The 21541-nt window shown below is 40.1% G+C and overlaps 1 protein-coding gene across 8 annotated transcripts in view; it reads left to right on the top strand.

Annotated features, from left to right (window-relative positions):
* Window positions 1-21541, top strand: part of DOCK4 (dedicator of cytokinesis 4) — a 444122-nt gene that overhangs the window by 263293 nt on the left and 159288 nt on the right. For all 8 annotated transcript variants that reach the window (XM_057733986.1, XM_057733987.1, XM_057733988.1 and 5 more), the window contains 4 exons: window positions 4261-4386; window positions 14108-14232; window positions 15061-15223; window positions 20758-20864. In XM_057733986.1, coding sequence (XP_057589969.1) covers window positions 4261-4386; window positions 14108-14232; window positions 15061-15223; window positions 20758-20864 — 521 coding nt within the window. The remainder of the gene's footprint in view (window positions 1-4260; window positions 4387-14107; window positions 14233-15060; window positions 15224-20757; window positions 20865-21541) is intronic.

Consider the following 21541-nt stretch of genomic DNA (forward strand, 5'->3'; position numbering starts at 1 on the left):
CATAACTAATTTCCTAATTCTAAAATACTATAAAATACAGCAGTTCTGTAGAACTTTCTACAGCATTTGGTAAAAAGAATTAAAAAAATTAGATATCTTTATAATTGGGCCTTAAAAATCTAGATGATTTTTAAAAGTTTAGTTTCATGATTGTTTCTTCTAATAAGAGGAACATTTCTCCCTTAGGAATTTCACTTTTGGTATTTATATTAAAGGCTAGAAAAAAAATTGATTGTGGAACATTATTGATCTATTTTGTGAAATTAAAAATTTAACCTAATTTTTTAGCTTATTGGTTGTCATAAATCCCTATTAAAAAAAAAAATCTTCCCTGAACTTTCAAATTCCCTCAGTCATAATTTTTCCTTATTTTAATATTCCTATCATGCACTTAACCCTTCCTGCTTCATATTTTACTTATGTGTGTATGTGTCTTACTTTCATTATTGGATGATCAGCTTCTTTGGAGCAGGGACCCTATTGTATACACCCTTATATCTTGCCTTCCACCTTCCACTCAAGCTGGAAGTTACTGCCTGGACCAAAGTGGACAGTTTGAATTGTGGCAGAAGTAAGTTAAAATGTGCCGATAAAATTTTACAAGTTGTTCCAGCCCCAGAGGTAGCAGGTAAGGCGAGGACAGTGAAGTTGCCTGACAAGAAAGAGAATAGGAAAAAAATGCTGCTCTGCGAACATACCTGGTTTCATAAGCGACACTCCTAAAAGGATGGGACTGATCCTCAGGTCATTGGAATGGGTAAATATTTGATGTCTCTGCTTTGTAGTGAAGAGTAGTTTCTTTGTCTTAATACATTACTTCTTATTGTCTAGTGAGTCATGTATCTAACCTGTTCATTGTAGTCATGATAATTAAGAACCACTGTAAAAATAGGATCAGAATTTCCCGGATTGGAAAATAAATACTGTTGCGATGGTTCTTGGTGGGCTGGTCCCTGTGGGTTCACTGCTATGTCAGGTTTCTTCATCTTCCTGGAAGTACACCCACTCTTTGATGTTTCTTTGTTGTGTCATGTTTTTTTATGGAAATTGATGATTTGGGGAGAGCCACGTATATTGTGGTCAAGCCCATGGCCGACTTGACCTTCCCATGTCTTGATTCTCTGTGAGTTCTTCATTCTGAAGAAATTGGGTCACCTCAACAGTACCTTCCTCCCCAAAACTGATATCAGTTGGCCAGACAAACAAAGTTATTGTGCCTGGGGCTTTCATTATATCTTTCTAAACCTTCAGATTGAAAACTACCGTATCTTCTAACCAGATTTTAGGGTGCATTCAGCTCTTGAATGCCTACTTTTCCTTTTTCCCATATGCCATTGTGTCTGTTTTCCCCTGTCACTTCTTCATTGCCTTCCTTTATCCATTAACTGGCTCCTTTCTGTCTGTTGTCTCCTACTTGGGTCCTCTGTCCTCTTGCATTCTCTCATCTCTATGGCTCTGGCTGTCTTGAGAACATTGATGCATTTCTTTGTTCATGCTTACATCTGTGTCTTTCCCCAAAACATATTTTTTCTCTATTTCCTATCTTTAATTGTCTTTAGCATTCACATGGATTGACTGCCTTTCTTTTCTCATTGTCTTATCCTCTGTATTTAACTTATGTTAAAAAAAAAAAAAAAAAGATAAATCACTGATGGTTAAATGAATTCTGGCTCCAATAGGACAGAACAAGAATCCTGGTCACTTCTTCTTCCTCCAGCCTCTACCCTGAATAGCATGGGCTCTTTGTGTTTTCATTATTGTTTAGTTCTTATCTCTTCTTACTTTATACATACCACATAAAGTTGCTAGTATCTCTGATCAGATCCTTTGATGAGAAGTTCTAGTAAAATGATCGGCACTTGCAAAACATCACAGGGCCTCAAGACTTTTTGGCACATGTGAGTCTCCATTTGAAAGCAGTGCTTGTGGTACCCCAACACTGGAACAGTGTAGTACCCAGCAGGAAGGACTGTGATCATGTACGCTGTCTGGCACACACTGCTGTTCTACAGGTATCGGCTCCTGATGATGTTCATGATGCTGGTGACGGTGTGGGTGAGTGTTTTGAAGGCAAAAGGACAGGAGTAGGAGGAGAACAGAGACACCAGTAATGAGGTGGGGGTAGTGGGAGAGTGTGAGTCAGGAAGAAATAGCTGCTGGGATGGATGGATTATAATGTGTTAGTTTATCTTCGTGTGCCGGCCTCTGGTGTTAAAAGGAGCCGATAGTACCACATCAAAGTTGTCACCATCAAACCGTCCAGGCTGCTCATTCTCGCCTGCTTCATTCCACGTGGCTGTCAGAGGACTGACACTCCTCCATTCTATCACCTTCAGTCACTCAGCTCACATTGGAGGGGGGAGGGGAGCAAAAGGATAGTTAGGTAAAAATAGGATGAAGATTTAATTACAGTTCCTGAGTGCCTGCCAGACTTAATGTAATTCTCACAACAACTTTCTGACACTGGCATTCTATTAGATCCACACACCAGAGGACACAGTGATGCAACCATGTCCTCTCCTTTTCTTATGTGTCATTGCCCCTTTGGGTATGCCTCATCTAGGTCAGATTCAAACCCTGGGAAAGGCTCCATCTTTTCTCTAAGCCTAATGCTTGTTTTAAAAAACCGGTTTTCCTGATGCGTCACCCACTCTTTTGAAAAGCAAGCAAACAAACCAATACAACACTGCTTTTGTTGTTGTTTGTTTCTTCATATTACTGAAGGTGACTGAAAGGAGGATCCTAATCTAGATGCATGGCAAATGCCTTGCATTTCTGTTTCATCGCAGCGTGATTGTTGCCGTGCTTATGGTGTGTGTTTGCAGATAGCATTGTAGTGCTGTGCATTAGGAATTGGGAGTGACTACTTGCACAATAGTATGTATGTTATTGAGTGAAAAGGCTGATAGGGAATGATGTACATGGAGAATCCTTGGAATACAGTTTATCATCCTCTTGACACCACCATCCAAATTCATTTTAAAATTGAGTTCAGGTTAATGATGATTAAAAGTTTTTTGAAAATAGTACCTCTGACTGGTTTCATTTTCTGTCACTAATGTAAGTGAAGGACTTATTTCTCTTTCTTATTTTAAAATAATAGAGGAAAAAAGGAACAGGGAACTAAAAGGCTGAAAGAGAAGCAGCATGTTGGAAATCAGCAAACAAATGTATTACAAAACGGAAACGGACTTACCGACTTAGAGAATGTTGGTTACGGGAGGGAAGGGTTGAGGAGAGGAATAGACTGGAAGTTTGGGATTGACATGTACACACTACTATATTGAAAATAGATAACCAACAAGGACCTACTGTATAGCACAGGGAACTCTGCTCATGTTATGTAACAACCTAAAAGGGAAAAGAATTCGAAAAAGAATAGATACATGTGTACAAATAACTGAATCAGTTTGCTATACACCTGAAACTATCACAACTATCAACTATGCTCCAATATAAAATTTTTTAAAAAAGATACTACATTAATTTCTTTTCTATAGCTCTTGCCTGAGAGTTGGGAAAATAAGATACGAAAAAATTCTTCAATGTAGCCCACTGTAATAATGTCACTATAATTGAGGTAACAAAAAGATAATTTTACTATTTTACTGATTTAATTTCCTTTTATCAAAGTGGCCTGCATCCTGCTAAATTCTGCTCAGTAGAATATAATGTGATTATGAGTTTCTACCGTATATAATATTAAGAATATAATCTTGGTTTCATTATGATCACCTTTGTTAGTTAAATTTTTTTTTTAAATCTCCATGAATATCCTTAAAATCTTTGAATTATTATGTCTTTAGATTTGTGTTCATATTTATGATATTTGGTACGTGATTATTCACGGACCTCATAGAGTTTAAAAAAAAATTGGAGCTACCATTTTGAAATCAGTGTTGTCTAAGGGCTGGATAGCCCCTGTCAGTTGCTGGGATGAGGTTGCCGGAGGGGTGTTTCTCTCTTACCGGGGCTGAAAAGGGGGTTGTTGGGGCTGGAAGTCAGACTTCCTCTGCTTAGTGTTCTGTTCAGGTTTTTTCCCAGTTTTTAGGAACCGTCTTATAAATGGGAAAACTCAGGTAGTAAAGTTGGAAAAGTATTCTCTAGGTATTTGTCTTACAGATTCTGTGGATTTTGTCTGAATAGTAATCTTTAGTTTAAAACAATGATGCCATAGATTTGGGCCTGTTGAAACAATTTCAGTTTCTGTTCGTGCTGTCTCTATCCTTCTATTTTTAACTCTGGTCTCATTTATTTTAGGTTTAGCAGTTTCCCTACAACTCTTACACGGAGACATTGAACAGATCAGAAGAGAATATTCATCAGTCTTTTCTCATGGAGTATCCATCACCAGGAAGTTGGGGTTTTCTAATATTATTATGCCTGGTAGGTGACTTGGGATGAACCACATGATAAAATATGGTTATTTTGTCTGCTTTAGACACTTGAGAAATTTTTCAGATTGTTAGCTTGAAAGAGTTCAAATGGGCCATGCTGGAGAATAAAATGAGGTATTTCATTCTTTTTAAAAAATCTTTACATTTTTATTATATTAGGGCGGATAACTTGTGGGGGCCATGACTGCATTTCATTATGAGAAGGAAAACTGAGGTAGAATCCAGAAAATATTTTACCCTTTGGTGGAAAGTGTTATTGAAGTCACTTAGGGGAAATCCTTACAGGTTTTGGTAAGAACAGTTACTAAGCAATGGTTAGCCTTTCTTGGAGGGTTTTTCCACCAGAGATAGTGTGTATATGTGTATGTAAATAAGCAGTCACATGCAAACGCCGTGTGTATTTCTACACGTCTCCTTGTTCTGTTTATATGTGTAAATCAGGTCTATGTTAGCAACCAAAAGAGACTCCCAAAGAAGTGTTTGTTTCTGAGTGGAAATGGTAGAGATTAAGGAGATTCACACCATCAAAGTAAATGCCAAGTAATAGTCTTTCTCACGGCTCCACATCCTACTTTCCACAAACAGCAAAAAAATAGAAAGACCAAGGAGTCTCAAATTGTCGACAGTGTTTTTAGAAACGAGATCCTTTAAATCACTGTTTAAATCCCATGTGTAAAAAGCAAGCAATGGAAGTTGCACCTGACAAGGCTCCTGGTGTGGCTCGGAGACTGAGGGTAGGATTGTTGTCCATAAAGACCTAACATGATGCAGAAACTGACCGGCATGGACCGTCGCGGCATTTTGTGATCCATCATGAATGATGGAAATTCATTCATTCAGGGAGGGCTAAGAGAACAGCCTGGAAACTTTCCTGAAATAACCTGACCTAGCCTAGGGACCCAGTCTGCCTCGGCATCTCCTGTTGCTGTTGTCAAAAATGACTGTTTATAGCACTGTTTACTTGGTGGCATGTGATTCGGTGGCTCTTGCAACTGTTCATTATTTCCTTCAGTTGCTATAAATAGCTGGAATTTCCTCTTTAACCAAAAAGAAAAAAATTTCATCCCACTGGGAAGCAAATTGATGGGTAAATCTAATATAAAAAACATATTTTAGAACAGAATGCAGCCAGCTGTTAGAAGAATTCCTCAGCTTGGTCTCCGAGCAGTATCATTGAGAAATGGAAAAATATAAAGCAACATGACACTTCACTGGTGGAATAATTGTCTGGGATGTGCTGTACTCACACAGCTCTTGTCTGGCTTTAATGATGGAAATGAACTTTCTGTGGAATAAGGCTCGCTCCTGTTCCTTTCCTGCACCGCCTTGCAACGGCAGAGTTCATGCTGACCAGGGGAATCCATCTTCCCAGACACATGACTGCAGTGCCCAAGACGGCAAGAGATTTCTTTTAAAGTGCTTTCTTCTTTTTCTTCTCTCATTTTTCTTCTCTGGCTTCTGAGTCTTTCAGATTAGATGGAAAAGGGAGAGTTGTGTGTATTAACTTAAAACAGCTGACAGCAACTATGCAACTCAATGGATTGTTATGCATTAGCAAACGTAACAGCCATTGTTTTGTTTTTCTTCGTTATTTTCAGAATTTTGACTTCTCAATTCTCACTGGTGGCTCTGATGAAAACTTGAGCTGAATTTTCAGTGAGAAAATGTACATGAACAGCATTTTTGATCACAGTGTTGTATTGACAGTCTGCTAGCATGATGGGTTTTTTTCCTTTTGTTTTTCTAGACTTGTCCTTCAGAGCTAATGTGTGTTCTGATAGGGGTCAGGATGGCTGAGGCACGTGTTTATGCCTACGGGACCTTCATTAGATTAGTCACTGCTTTCTGCAGAAAGAATTCTCTGTGGTCCCGACACTAACAGGAACGTACACAGAACTCTTCTTGAGGGTCACAGAATGTCATCAATGCCAAACTCTTTTTGGAATGGGAAAACCATGGAAGCAGAGATTTTCCCCTTGGCCTGGCTTTTACATGGGCTGGTCTCTGGAATGTCACCTGGTATAAAGAGGTGACCTGCCCCGTGCTTTCGGCCTGTCATGAAGTCCTCTGAACTCTCCCTGTTGCTAAGGGTCAGTCATTCGGCACTTTGTTTCTAAGGGTGCCTAATTTCCAAAGAAGAAAAGTCACCCTCTGTGAAGCTCCATCACTGCCACCTATGAACCAAGTAACTGTAGAAAGTTCCATGGTCTGGTCTCTGAGCCCATGAGAGGGAGGGCAGCAAAAATGTTTGAATCAGTGCTCTCCAGTAGAAATATAATGCAAGCCACAGATGTAATTTTAACTTTTCTAGTAACCACTTAAAAAAAGTAGAAAGAGGTGAAATTAATTTTAACAATATATTTTATTTAACCCAACACATCCAAAATATCATTTCAACAGATAATGCATATAAAAAATTTGTAATGAGAGATTTTACACTATTTCAGCTAAGTCTCTGAAGGCTGGTAACTATTATACATTACAGCACATCTCTTTTCAGCCAAGTCACATTTCAAGGACTCAGTTGCTACATGTGGCAGTGGTTACGGGATTGGACAGCCAAGCTCTAAATGTCTTAACAGACTATATACAAAGCAGACCTCGAGCCTTATCAGGAAGGACTAAGTTTCTATCCACCAGTCGTTTTGGAACAAAGCTGGCTGACGTGTCAGGAATGTCATGGGAGATCAGGCCATGTCCTCCTCCCACCCTAAGGGTCCTTTCTTATTCTGAGGTTTGTTTTTTTTTTAAGTTCTTTATTGGAATATAATTGCTTTACACTCTTGTACCAGCTTATGAGGTACACCAAAGTCAATCAGCTGTATTTATACATATATCCCCATATCCCCTCCCTCCTGCGACTCCCCCCCACCCTCCCTGTCCTGTTCCTCCAAGGCATCACCCATCATCGAGTTGATCTCCCTTTGTTATACAGCAACTTCCCACTAGCTATCTCTTTTACAGTTGGTAGTATATATATGTCTATGCTACTCTCTCACTTCGTCCCACCTTCCCCTTCGCCCCCCGCCCCCTGCCCCCAACCCCGTGTCCTCAAGTCCATTCTCTGCATCTGTATCCTTATTCTTGCCCTGTCACTGGATTCATCAGGACCATTTTTTTTTTTTTTTTTTTTAGATTCCGTATATATGGGTTAGCATACAATATTTGTTTTTCTCTTTCTAGCTTATTTCACTCTGTATGACAGACTCTAGGTCTATCCACCTCATCACGTATAGCTCCATTTCATTCCTTTTTATGGTTGAGTAATATCCCATTGTATATATATGCCACATCTTCTTTATCCATTCCTTTGTTGATGGGCGTTTAGGTTGCTTCCATGTCCTGGCTATTGTAAATAGTGCTGCAATGAACATTACGGTACATGTTTCTTTTGGGATTATGGTTTTCTCTGGGTATATGCCCGGGAGTGGGATTACTGGATCATATGGTAGTTCTGAGTTTTTGATTCTCTCTAGGCAATCATCCTGGTCTCCCTACTTTATCTTCCTTACCTGTACCCTGTCTCCTGGAGACTTGTTCTCACATATCAACCAGTAAAACTATCCCTCGTGGTTAGGGGACACCTAATTAATACCTTCCAGTGCATTCACTTTTAGTACATCTTTGAAGTTTCTAATCCATAAAGGAATTAAGGAAAAGTGGTGGAGTGATGAGAGAGGGGTTGAGATTTGGAGGCTAGAGACTCACCAAAAAAGATTAACAGAGCCTGTATTTCAAATGGTTGCCAGCATAGTAACTGTGATAGTGATTTCAAGGTTTATTTGTTTATCTTACAAGTATTTTCCAGAGTAAGCCTACTTTTTCTTTGGTCTTTAGGCAGTAGTTCAGATAAGTCAAACTTCTATTTGGTCAAAGTTGACTGGATAGTGATTTACAAGACTAGGGTAAGAAGAATGTTGTAGATGTGTTTGCCTCCCATTTAAGAAGATACATAATTTTATTCTTTTAAAAATATATATTATTATTATATACCACTTACTGATAAAGACATGTACATCACCAGATGGAATTTCCTCAAATAATCCTTCTTTTGGAGAAAGCAGATTGATTTGATCTTCCCTAAAAATATATCCTAAATCTACCAAAGCTCTCCATCCCCCTAGTCCCAGTCACTGGGCCGCCACATCATACAGGTGTAACTACTTGATGTAGATCTGAATCCCCTGATCATGCCACCAAGAGGGTGGTGGTCTTTCAACCAATAAATGCCTTAGTGACCAAAGAGAGAGGGAGGGTGAGATTCTACTGTGTCACCCTAAGGGTGGATTCCAGCCCCAGATCAGATTGTGAGAGAGGCTGGTGCCCCCAAATTGTGAAGCTTACATGCCCCACTGCACAAGGATATGGGACTTTGCTCAACTGGCACCACCAGAAATGCATGCATTGTCCCAGAGTATGATGGGGCAGCCCATCCCTGCTCCTGTCTCTAAGCACCGGTGTCTGGAAAGCCCTTCATGGTTGCTGTTGTATCGTTTGCCATTGCTTACTTGATAGTCATAAACAAAAATTAAAAAGCCACCCCCTTAAAAGTTCAGCATCTCAGAGTACTCTTTAAAATAAAGCAAAACAGACATGAGAACAACAGATATATTTTATTCAAGTGTACTCTGTGTGAGAAATCCAAGGTTTATTTTTCATCCCATACATACATTTTCCCTGTGTGTAGTTTGCTTTGATTCCCAGTTACCTGCGAACCTTGCTCCTGTCCCTTGCCCGGCCCCCTCCTTGAAGGAAGTGGTGGAAGCTTAGGTGTGGGTGGCATATTGTATGAGTATCCTATGGCTGCTGTAACAAATCGTCACCATGTATTGTTTTGCAGCTCTGGAGATGAAACGTTTGCACAGGTCTCACTAGGCTAATATCAGGGCTGCATTTCTTCCGATGGCTCTAAAGGAGAATCCACTTCCTTACCTTTTCCAGCTTCTGGAGATGGCCTGTACTCTTCGCTCATGGCCCCACAGCATTCAACCTCTGCTTCTCTCATCATATCCCCTTTTCTGACCCTGACCTTCTGCCTGCCTCTCATAAGGACCTTGGTAGTTATCTTGAGCCCACCCTGATAATCCAAGAGACTCTCCCCATCTCAAGATTCTTAACTTAATCACATCTGCAAAGTCCCCTTTGCCGTGTAAGGTAACCTATACAGATTCCCGGGATTAGGACATGGACATCTTTGGGGAGCTAAGGGGGTGCCTGCTACACATGAAGGGCCATCCAGCCCAGCCATGTCCAGTGCATGAGCTTCTTCCTCAGGTCCCTGGGGATGGTTTTCTGGCTTGTACTTGAATGTTAATGATGGCGAAGGTCACATCATCCCATCTTACATCGTCTCGCAAAATAGCCGCTTTCATGTTGAACTAGTCTCCCTCTACCTTCTATCCACTGGGTGGAGTTTTTCTGCTTGTAACCTCAGCATTTTAAAGTTCAGTTAACTCTTGTCTCCCTCATCTCTCCGCTGATGAATCCCCTCTTCGTATCATTTATGGTCTGGATGATAGCATTTCTGTCTGTCTCTGTCCTAGAAGTGAAATCATTGCTTCACAACTGGCCTGGCCAGTTAGGGTGGGACTAATGCTTTCCTTGTTCAAGGCACTGATGTTTTGGAGACAGAGGCTGAATTGCACTAGCTTATTTGATGAATGTTCTCATCTAATTGAGTTACATTTTCATGGGTAAAGCAGAGGTACTGACAGTACTTTGGACATGTTTCTTAATCTCTATACTTCAGTTTCCTCATCTGTAAAGTGGTAATGATAGGGGCTTTTCATAAAGTTAATGTGAGGATTTAATGAGATATTCTACTTATAGCACTTGGCAAAGTACCTAATTGCTGTCGATCTGCTACTGTCTACTACTAACCATCACCATCCTCCTCATCATCAAAGTTCACAAAAAATCCAGCCTTTTACATATGCTCTTTTGTTTTTAGGAAAGACAGGAATTTTCCTTTTCTAGTTCCAAACATAGTAACAAATATTGAGCACAGAAGAGGCACTGGATTAGCCCCTGTGGCTGGGGACAGTGGTTTACTTGATGTGATGACTGTGCCCTCTGTGCCTTTATCCAAGGCATTCATAGAATAGAATAAAGAATCGAGGTTTTTGGCCACTGCTCAAGCCATAAATCAACCCCATTTGATTGTAGTCAAACTCTTTTGAATTTGTTCCTATTTCTGTGGCCTTATCTTTATCTCATCTACAGTGATGTTTTGAGAAACCTTCAAAACGTGTAAAGGCTTCCCAGCCAATGAACCTGTGAAACAGAGGAAAGTGTCAAGCGCATCAAATTTACTGAGTACTAAGTTTAAGATGTTCATGGTATTAATACACATTGTCAGGCAAGTAGCTTTTCACGATTGGTGCTATGACTCCATTTCATACTCACTTTATGATTTCTCTCTTAATTACCCAAGAGGCTTTCTTAACACCCTTTGGGCTTATTAGTTTTCTCCAGAGCCAACCTCAAGTGTATTGACTCTAATTAGCACTTCTTTCAACTTTTATCCTTCTGTGTATTTTGGCAAAACGTGGCACCTTGCAGTATTAGAGCATAGCAAGCTACAGATTCCTGGGGGGACACATGTAGAATGTCGTCCAGGGGAAATGTTCTTGTCATGTATTCTCTTTTTCAAAGAAATCTTATTTTAGTCTAAAAATTTTGTAAAAGGTAAAGGGGGTTCTAGGGACAGTGACCGTTAAAGAACAGAAAAGTAAAGGATATGTATATGGTGTTTTAATTTATGAATGTGTTATATTCCAGAAGTTCTTTTGTAAGTCACAGAAACAGCAAGCATAACGTAATAAAGTAGTCTCGTCCCTCCTACTGCCTCTCCCATCCCTACCTCTGCCTTTACTCCATCCCCACTTTTATGACATGAGAACTTGGAACTCTGAGGTTTCCCTTACCCTGTCTAAACTAATGTCACAGAGAGTAGACAGTAGCTGAGAAAGATTTTAATTCAGATCTCCTTATTCCAGCCTTCTAGTGGCCCTACACTTTTTAGGCTTCTTTGAACTCAGAGGAGTTAGAGGAATCCAGCTAAATGATAAGCTAAACCAGCTCTAGGGGTCCATTTGGGAAGTGAAGGCCATTTTTAACTTTGCTTGCTTTGGAAACACACCATAGCTTCCGCAGATGTCTCATCCTCTTGGTGAGGGCCTCTCTCATGTGACACCCTCTCTGCCCTATGCAGCACCCCGTCCCCTTCTCTGTCTTACTTTTATCCATGACACTTAGCATCATTTAGCATGCTCTATGTTTTACTTCTTTGTCCAAGACCTCCTCCTACTAGAATCCCTCCACAGGGAAGGCATTTTTGCTTTGTTCACTGCTGAGTCTACCAGGCCTAGAATAACATCTGGCACATAGTAGGTGCTCACGGCTGAATGAATACATGAAGAAACAATTTCCCAGCACTGGCAATATGTTACTCTCCCCCGATCCCTGTTTTTACATAGGGTCCAGCCTGCACACAGGGGGAAAGAGGTTGCCTTTCAGACCTCCTTCATCCCTGCTTGTCTTTGCTTAAGTCAGAGTTGCCGGTCCTTCCAACAGATGAGAGTTGGAAATCCCCCTCCCAAGAAATACTTATTCTTCATTTTGCAGGGCAGTTAATCCCCATGTGGTTTGGACAAGCTAATCACTCATTATGAGAAATTTCTAAGGTAAAAACCCCTGTAGCTGTACTTCCCATTAATCAGTGTGTGTTTTATAGCCTGTGTATAAGCACAGCCACTCATCATGTGTCACCTACTCCAGAAGCAGAGGAATTTTGCTGCTATTAACTAGCATCTTTTGCTCTAAAGTACCTTGATTTTTGTATTGTGTTTTTTTCCTGCCAAATCTGTTCGCGGGAAAACTATTGTCGAAAATTTCCTCCCAAACAGATTGTTGAAATAGCACAGGTACAGAACATTAACATTGCAGACCTGTTCTGAGTTGAAATTGATGGATTCGGAGGATAAAGTTTGTGAGCTTATTTATTCTGTAATGGAAGTGTTAAATAGCATTGAGAATGTGTGCTATGCATGTATGAATAAAATGATAAATATGTAGCAATTAAATGAACTGGATTATAAAACAGTGTAGAAAACTTGTAAAATTTACTGGGCCATTTTCTCCAAAATTTTTTTTATTTGTATTTTTAAATTTATTTTTATTGAGATATAATTGACATAAAGCATTGTGTAAGTTCCAAAATTTTTTCAATGGAGATGGTTAAAACAAAAAAACTTTCGAAGCATACGAATATAATTTTACATGTGTTGAAATATGTTGCTTTTCTCCTGGAATTCCAAGTGCATTGCCTTTCCACGTTGATTTGTATGAGCTGTATGAGAGCACTGAGAAATTCGTAAGACAGAGACACAGTATCAGTTGTTTCCACTGATGTATTTCTTATATACTCTTTGTAAAGCGTGGCCGAGACTTCATCCTTTTTAGAGCTTATTCAGTTTTTCTCTTTTATGGCCCATCTGTTTCCTGGTCAGTCGAGGTCATTTGCAAATGATGCTCTCGTTAAAAGTTGGTCTTTGTAAAAAAAAAAAAAAAAAAGTTGGTCTTTGTGAAGGAAGGTGACCAGGCACACTGGTATTCCCCCATGGTTTTGAAAGCTAGGGTACTTTCTTATACACACTTTGGTCAGGAAGTTTGATAATTTTCCCAAGTGTGGGCATATTTGTATGGTTATTGTTCCTTCTGGTGATTTGCTTTCTTAAGGAGAGGTCTTTTATTAGGAAAAAATAAATACTGCTTTTAAGCCTTCAAATGTTTGAAAGCTGTGTTAAGTAAAAGTAAATTCAACCTTGCCAACATGTACCTTCAAAAACTTTCTAGTCACACTTTGTTTACTTACTTCTCATGTCTATATGCGCTCACTGCTTACCCCTAATTTAATTCTTACAGGGGAGGTAAAAGCATGCTGTCAAGCAGGTTTGCCTCCCTTCGCTAGTTGGCATCAAATTTCTGTTTTTTTCTTGCAGTAATAAGAAAGGGGCAAGATGAAAAAGCATTCAAGTTTTATAAATAGCCAATGGAGAAAAAAAATAGATGATATATGTGTACATAGACTATGTCAGTTTGAATCCAGGGCCTTTCTTGTTTGTTTTATAGCTTGATGGCAAGAAATATTAAGCCAAGTGTGTCTATATGACTGACCTATTCTACATCTGTGTTCATGTAGCACTAATCTGGATTCTTCCAGCAGTGAAATCATTTTGTCCATGAATTTTGGAAAATATTTAAATTGTAACTGTACCCTTTGCAGTCCTATCATTTTCTTCCATTTAGGTATTTCTTCTTCTCTAAGTGCTGTGACTATAAAGTATTAAGACTAGTTTCTTTGAGCCACCCCTGCTAGGCTATCATTTTGTAATCATACCTCATAAATGAAAATGAAGGGAATATTGAAATATGGTGAAACTTGACAACATCTTCCTACCCAGGCCCAGTATTCACCTCCTAAATGTACATTTCTAGTATTGCTAATTCAGACTAGCAGAAGCTGGCCTTTGCTTTTCTTGGATGTTGGCAGAAAGGGTGGGGACCTTTTTATAAAAGTATAACTATTGTATTTTTTACTTTTCTATGTATGTTCCGGCTATTTTTTATGAACTAAAATTTTTCTGATAGAGTACTTTATTACACTTCCTACTATATATAATATGGTTTTGATTTTCTTCTCCTACTAGGTGAAATGCGGAACGATTTATACATTACTATAGAAAGGGGAGAATTTGAGAAAGGAGGAAAGAGCGTGGCCAGAAACGTGGAAGTTACGATGTTCATTGTGGAGAGTAGTGGCCAGGCCTTGAAGGTACGTTAATGCTTTCTCTTTGGTAAAACAATTCCACATCCTTGCTTTGGGTTCATTTTTAGTGCAATCAGTTAATTTCTGATTTGCAGTATTTTCAATCTTATTTTTCTTCTCCAGCCCTGTGTCGTTTTTTTTTTTTAATTATTAAAATGCCTTTCAAAAAGAAAGTAGAAAAACAAAAAGGCTTTCATAGTTTGTTTAATTGATTGTGTCAACAATGTCCTCATAACAGCTCTTCCTTAAATGTAGCATTTTTATGCCATTTCATTTTTCCCGTTTCAACTGTCATAGTTTTGAAGATGCATAGTTTTGCTTTTGGCAATTAGTAAAACAAAAAAAAAATCATATGTAAACCTGTGTATTTTCATTTTGACCAAAATAGGATTTTCATTTTGACCAAAATAGGGCATGAAGATTAGAGTATTACTAATTGGGGTGATTATATCAGGTTCCTTTGTGGAAGAAGTGTTTCATGTGAGCCTCAGGGCTTAGTGAGTTTTATAGGAAGGCACAGAACAGGCTTTTGGCTGTGGCCAGTTGAGAATTTTACCATGTAGTTGACTCCAAATTGGGCATGCAGTTGCCCGTTTCACTCGCGTCACTGAGGTCCACGCTTAGCCAAGTAGACCCTGGGAGGCTAGCCTCAGGATGAAAGACACAGCCTGTCAGCAGAAGCAAGTCCAGAAACAGCCCTGCAAAGAACTGAGGAGGTAATTTCACATGAAGTGCTATTTGGGGATCAGGCAGATACAACAAAGCAATTGCTCTGCTCCTCCCCAGATCATCTTGAAATGAAACTGTCTTTAACCTGCATGTTTCCTTTGTTAGGATTTTATCTCCTTCGGCTCTGGAGAGCCACCAGCTAGCGAGTACCACTCCTTTGTGCTTTATCATAACAACAGTCCCAGGTGGTCCGAGCTGCTGAAACTTCCTATCCCTGTGGATAAATTCAGGGGCGCGCACATCCGCTTTGAGTTTCGGCATTGTTCCAGTAAGTGTTTGGCGGGATTGTCTCCGTGGCTTTGTTGTGCTGGGTAGTCTGCTTCCTGAGCTGAAACAACAGTGTGGGCTGATCTGTAGAAAGTGTGTAACAAACCGGAGACCTCCACAAGGGAGAAACAAAGGTGCGTGGAGTCCTGAGAGGTGAATGGGCTCACTTCTTGAAGAACCAATAACCTCTATGGAAGGAGATGGAAGAGAAGGAGGAAACAAAATACCTGTGGAAATCTATAAGGTGGTTCTTAAGTTGATCACTTTCATAAAAATCAGTTAATCACTTTCACAGTCTGGAAAGACTCGACAGAAAGAGAAGATGCAGCACTAAATACCTGACTGGCTTGGGTAGTCTTCCGCAGTCCTGATGCATCTACTGTCTCTCCAGCCAGAACTGATCCAGCTCTCCGACAGCTCGGGAACCCTTGGCGACTTCCCTAGGCATGGGAAGTCACTAGGAAAGCCTCTGATTGGCTCAGATTCATATTGATTTGCGTATATCTATATCACAGTGCATTCTCAAACAGTATTCAAACGAGAATCAAGTAATGCCCCCAGTCCAGGGATCTTCTGGGTTTCCCTGTACCTTGGAAGTGTGCACTTCTGGTAGTATATGTTGTAACCAGAGAAGGTTCTGGTGAATCTTTCTTCAAGAGAAGTCTAATAATCAAGAGATAGAAAAGAATCACATTATTGGGGAAGCAGCAGACTCCTCTCTCACCTGGAAGGAACGTAAGCATTGCCAGTAGATATGCGGTGACCTCGCCTGGGTGCTGTGTAACTCACCCAAGATTCAGGGAGAGGAGAGGGACTTTGTCTTGTTGCTGGGATTATGGCATATTTTGGAATTAACTCAGGAAGCACCACAAATTATGTTTTTGTGGATGTTTCAGAATGTAGGGAGATGGTTAGCAGGGTCTTACCATCCTTCCAAATTTGCAGAAGAGTTTCATGGGTAGGATTTAACGTGGGAAAGCATAAAGGACTTGGTGTGGTGCCACACCATTTCTTCCACCAGTCTTTGTTACAAATTCTCACTTGGGCCTAATATGAGCTTTGAGCTTTCAGGAAGAAAAAGAGGAAAATAAAAATGAAATGGGAGAAAAAGGAGAAAGAACATTTGGAGAAGATTACTATAACTCAGAACTTGGAGATTGGACTAACGGTGATTTTCAGTAGAACCCTGTTAGACCTCTGCCCTCTTGTCCTTGCACTTCAAACATTGTCCACAGGGTGTTTTGGGGTGTTTTTTTTTTTTTTTTAATGTTCATTGTTAAAATTCAGAAGAAACAGCATAGTATAAAGAAGAAAGAAAATCCCCGTAATCCCATAAACTACAAGTAATCAATGTAGTCATTTTATCAATTTAAAAATATTTATTCGTGAAACAAATATGTATTAAATACCTGCTATATGTCAGTCATTTTACTGGGCATTGAAAATACATCAGTGAACACAAAAAAATACCTCCTCTCATAGATCTTTCACTCTGGAGAGGGAAGACAGACAATGCACATGCAAATAGACGTATAATATGTCAAGTAGTGTTAAGTACTGTGAAGAAGACGAGACTGGAGTTAGGTGCTAGAAAGCAATGGTGCTATGTTGCTGTTCTACATAGGGCAGTCAGGATAGACCTCTCTGATAAAGATGTGTGCCAACACCATAAAAGAAGTGAAGGTGTGAGCCTTTGGGTATCTGGGGAAAGAATATTCCTGGCATATAGAACAGTAAGTGTAAAACACTTGAGGTTGAAACACGGTTGGCACTTTCAAGGAATAGCAAGGAGGCCAGAACGAGCAAGTGGGAAAGTTTGGAGGTGAGACCCAGAGAGGTAGCAGGGGAGCCAGATCCCCTATTGTCTTTTAGGTGATGGGAAGGACTTTGGACTTTATTTGGAGTGAGAAGAGGCATTAGAGATTTTAGATTGAAGATAAGTCTGGCTGCTGTATGGATGAGAGATTGTAGGTGGCCCATAGGGGAACAGAAAGGCCATTTGAGAGGCTTCTGCAGTCTTCCGAGTAACAGATTTCAGTGCTTTGATTCTTCTCTACAGATTTATTGACATATTGGGTGTAAAAGAAGGAGAAAATTCAAGGTTGACCTCAAGATTTTGGCCTCAGAAAGAAGTGGTCATTTAATGAAGTGGGGAAGACAACAGGAAGAATATGTTTGGAGAGTAAAAATCAAACATTCCATTTTAAATATGTTAAGTCTGAGAAGTCTCTTAGACATTCAAGGTGTCAAGTAGGCAGTTGAATGAGATCCAAGCTGGAGACTTAAACTTGATAATGAGAACATATAGTTCAGTGGTGTGCTATAAATATTTAACCAGCACTAAGGGTGATGGAGGGGAGGGGCAGTCCTAAATTATAGCATTTGCTGATTTCCATGGAGTAATACTCCCACTGTGGTCAATTTCAAGCTGCCAGCATGACCTCACTGATCTTGGAGTTGGGGCAAGATACACACTGTCAGTTCTTGTGAGCCAGTGCAGGCCAACTCCAGCACGTCATGGACATTGAGGATTTTCAAAGCTATGAGACTGGTGAGATGTCTAAGTAAGTTTAGATAGCAAAGGGAAGTCCAAGGATGGATCCCTGGGGCACTGACACGTTTAGATTTCTGGAGAATGAAAAGTAGCCTTTATGTCGATTAAGAAGGAATAGCCAGTGAGGTTGAAGGAAAATCAAGAAAGAATAGGATACAGGAGACTAAATGAAGAAAGTTTTTCAAGAGGGAGTTGATCAGATGTATTAGGTGCCAGGGATAAGCAAGGTAAGGACAGAGAAATTATCACCTGATTTGGCATTGTGGAGGTCATTGAACCTGACAAGTGGTCCTAGTGGATTTGTGGCATTGAAAGCCTGGCTGGAGTGAGTCAAAGAGTAAGATGGAGAAAGGAAGGGCAAGCAGTGAGTACACACAAATCTTTTGAGAAACTTTGCTATAAAGAATACAGGTGAGCAGAGAAATGGGGTGGTAGCTTTGAAAAAAGTGGGTCACAGAAAGTTGGATTTTTGGTGGGGTTTTTTTGTCTGTTTTGTTGTTTTAAGATGGAGCTTTTACAGCATGTTTCTTTGGGAGAAATCATTCAGTAGAGGGGGGAAATTCGATGATGTAGGAAGTGGGGACCACTGTAGGAGCAGTGTCCTTGAGTTGGGGAAGGAGCAGTGGACCCGGTGCTCAAGGTTAAGAATTGGCCTTGGGTAGGAGTGTGGGCAGTTCAGGCCTAGTACAGGAAGGCAGAAATCGATGGGTGCTGGAGATGTGGGAGTTCTCTGTACCTGAACTGAGAGTGAGGAAAGTGTCAGGGTATTGGAGGCTTGAGAGGGGAGGAGGATGGATGAAATTATTGTCTAGAAAAGTTGAAGAGTGAGTTTCTACCTTAGGTAAAGGTGGAAAGTTTGCCCAGCCCAGGGTGCTTTTGTGGTTAGTGTGCATTAATTAAACTTAGATTAGTATAGGCATGGAATAAGCCACAAATTGGATTTTACTAGGGTGCAGTGTTTATTAGTGGACGTGTGGAGGGGGGAGGGGTTGAGGGTATTTTCAAGCAAGTGATTAGAATGATGGACTGTAGAAATGAGAACTAGGAGTGGAGGGAAAGGAGGGGTGCGTCAACAAATTGCAGACCCCAGGGGGCAGAGTTGTTGGGGTTGAGATACAAGAAAGAGTGAATTGGAAAGTTAGGAGGTGGAATTCATAAAGTCAGGGTTTTTATTAGTAAAAGGGGATCATGTTATGCATATTATACATAAGAGTCCATTCAGTTTATGAATCCTGATCTGACAGCTCAGGACAAAAGGCCGTGTACTTTAAGCTTTGCTTGGTATTTATTTTTATTTTATAGCAGAAGGCAAATTTGGGGAAACTGTTGATTTGTTCCTTATCTTTGTTAATTTTATGCATCTTGGATTCTTTTTATCTTTCTGAATTGAATACCAAAAACCACACCAAAAGGACAGTCAAGTCAACTTAGGAAGTTATTTCTAAGTAAGCCTTCTCCCCTGAATCGTAGGTTCCACACCCAGCATGCTTATTGACGTAGAAATCCCTTCCCAGAGATCTTCGCTGTCACTTTGGTTTAACTTTAAATTTCCCCAGTTTTTCTCTGGGGTTGAAATTAATGATTTAAAAAGAAAATCCGTTGCCGTAATCACATTTTCAGGGATGTCCTCATTCTAGGGGCCTAAGCGAGCCAGCCAGAATTACTACTCTCTGCGCAGGGTTCCACATCCCTGTGGTTAAATGCCAGAAGCCGTGTGTTTGTTGCTAGAGCCTCTCGTCTGAGCCTCAGGCTCGCCATGTCCGACTCCTCTAGTGAGGGTCTTACTGCATCCCAAAGCTAGACTTTCTATCAGGTATAACTCCCACTTCCGCACTGGTGTGGGAGAGAAGAACCACCTAGCCCACGATGGCTGCCGGCCCTGCAACTCTTCCCTACGCGTCTAAATACAAGGAGAGAGTCCAGTTGAGCAAACCAGGTTCTTTTCATGCTTTCTTCATTTTTAGAGGAAAAGAAGGTGGGTGGAAAGAACGTCAGTGGTACTCAAGAGGTCTGAAACAGGTTCCCTGATGTTGTACCATCTCAGTTTCCTTATGTATAAACAATTGCCAATGACCCTTGACATTTCTAGTCCTTGTGATTCACAGTTAGGCGTCTGAAAACCTCATTGCCTCATTTCCACCTTCCAGAATACTACTGCAGTAAGCGCTTATCAAACTATAGAACGCAGTGTATGTTTTTCAGCTTGCCTTATTCCAAGGAGGTGGCTTCCATAGGCCTCTGTGTTTACACACGTGGCTGTAGGAAGAGTACTGTCATGGACCAGAGCAGAGCTGAGAGCCTCTCTTTCCGTGAGGAGTAAGCAAAACATTGCATTTCACATGCATTCATTCATTCATTCGTTCATTTATGTACCATACGTTTATTGAAAACCTACATTCTTTGAGATACCAAGCATAGGATGAAATAAAGCAGACAAGAATCCTGCCCTTCATGGTGCTTATGGTCAGGAGTGGAGGGTGGGTTGTGAGGAGAAGAAACAGGAAATCCACAAATTAAAAGAAAAAAAATTCACTATAATTTCAGATAATGAGTCCCATGAAGAAAATTAGTCAAGGAATGTAACTTGCAGATTACAAGGCAGGAATACAGGGTTAGAGGGTGGCTACTGTAGATAGAGGTCCCATCATAAAAGCTGCTCTTCGTTGTGTAAAAGGAGCTGGTGTGTGTGTGTGTGTGTGTGTGTATGTGTGTGTCGGGGATTATATTTCCTGATGATTGCACATCTTCACAATCTGTGTATCTGAACACAGTTGTGTAAGCATACACTTAAATAATTGACTGATTTTCACAGGGAATTATACCCAATATCTTGTAATAACCTATCAGGGAAAAGAATCTGAAAAAGTATGTATACATATATGACTGAATCACTTTGCTGTACACCTGAAACTGACACAACATTGTAAATAAGCTGTACTTAAGTTAACTCCAAAAAATTGACTAATTTTTTTCCCCTACAGCAAAGGAGAAAGGAGAGAAGAAGTTGTTTGGCTTCTCCTTCGTCCCCCTGATGCAGGAAGATGGTAGAACTCTTCCAGATGGCACTCACGAGCTCATTGTGCATAAGGTAATGTCAGTCAGATGTTGGGGGCAGCTGTGAAAAACAGGGCAGAATTACTAACTCACTGTCTCATCCTCACCCTGGAAAAGAGAACAAAATGACTGTGAAGATACTCTTTTGGAAGACTGCTGACAGGGAGAATGTCTTTTGAGAATATTGTCTCTGTATTCTTTCATATTCTAACACATATTTTAATGATTTTTTTTTTCATCTTAATTGAAGTGTAGATATTTGGGTAGGTCTATAGGGTGACCTTAAAGTCCTTTCCATTGCTGTGATAGGATTAGATAAACCTTACAAATAAGTTTTAAAATATTCCCAATACCTGCTTTCTCATCTGAAGATCTGTATACCCCCAGAAACAAATTTAGCAAGGTCAGCTTTACATTTTTCTGTCTGCTGCTCTCATGAAGCAAGCAGAGAAATGGCTGTTCTTTGTCAAGACAACGTTAGTGCTTGTTAACTTTCTATTTTTTTGCATCAAGAACTGTTATAAAAGCATTTGGAAAGAGGGATAGTATTGTAGGCAACGAAAAGAACATTCACGAAACAAGAGATCCTTAGAAGTTATCGGAGAAAACCAGTAATAATGAGGTATGGAATAAAAACACTAGCGACTATGAAACAGAGAATTCAACTACATGATTTTCTCCAAAATATTTCTCCTTTGCGTTTCTGCATTT

Source organism: Hippopotamus amphibius, chromosome 4 (assembly GCF_030028045.1).
Source record: "Hippopotamus amphibius kiboko isolate mHipAmp2 chromosome 4, mHipAmp2.hap2, whole genome shotgun sequence".
NCBI lineage: Eukaryota > Metazoa > Chordata > Mammalia > Artiodactyla > Hippopotamidae > Hippopotamus > Hippopotamus amphibius.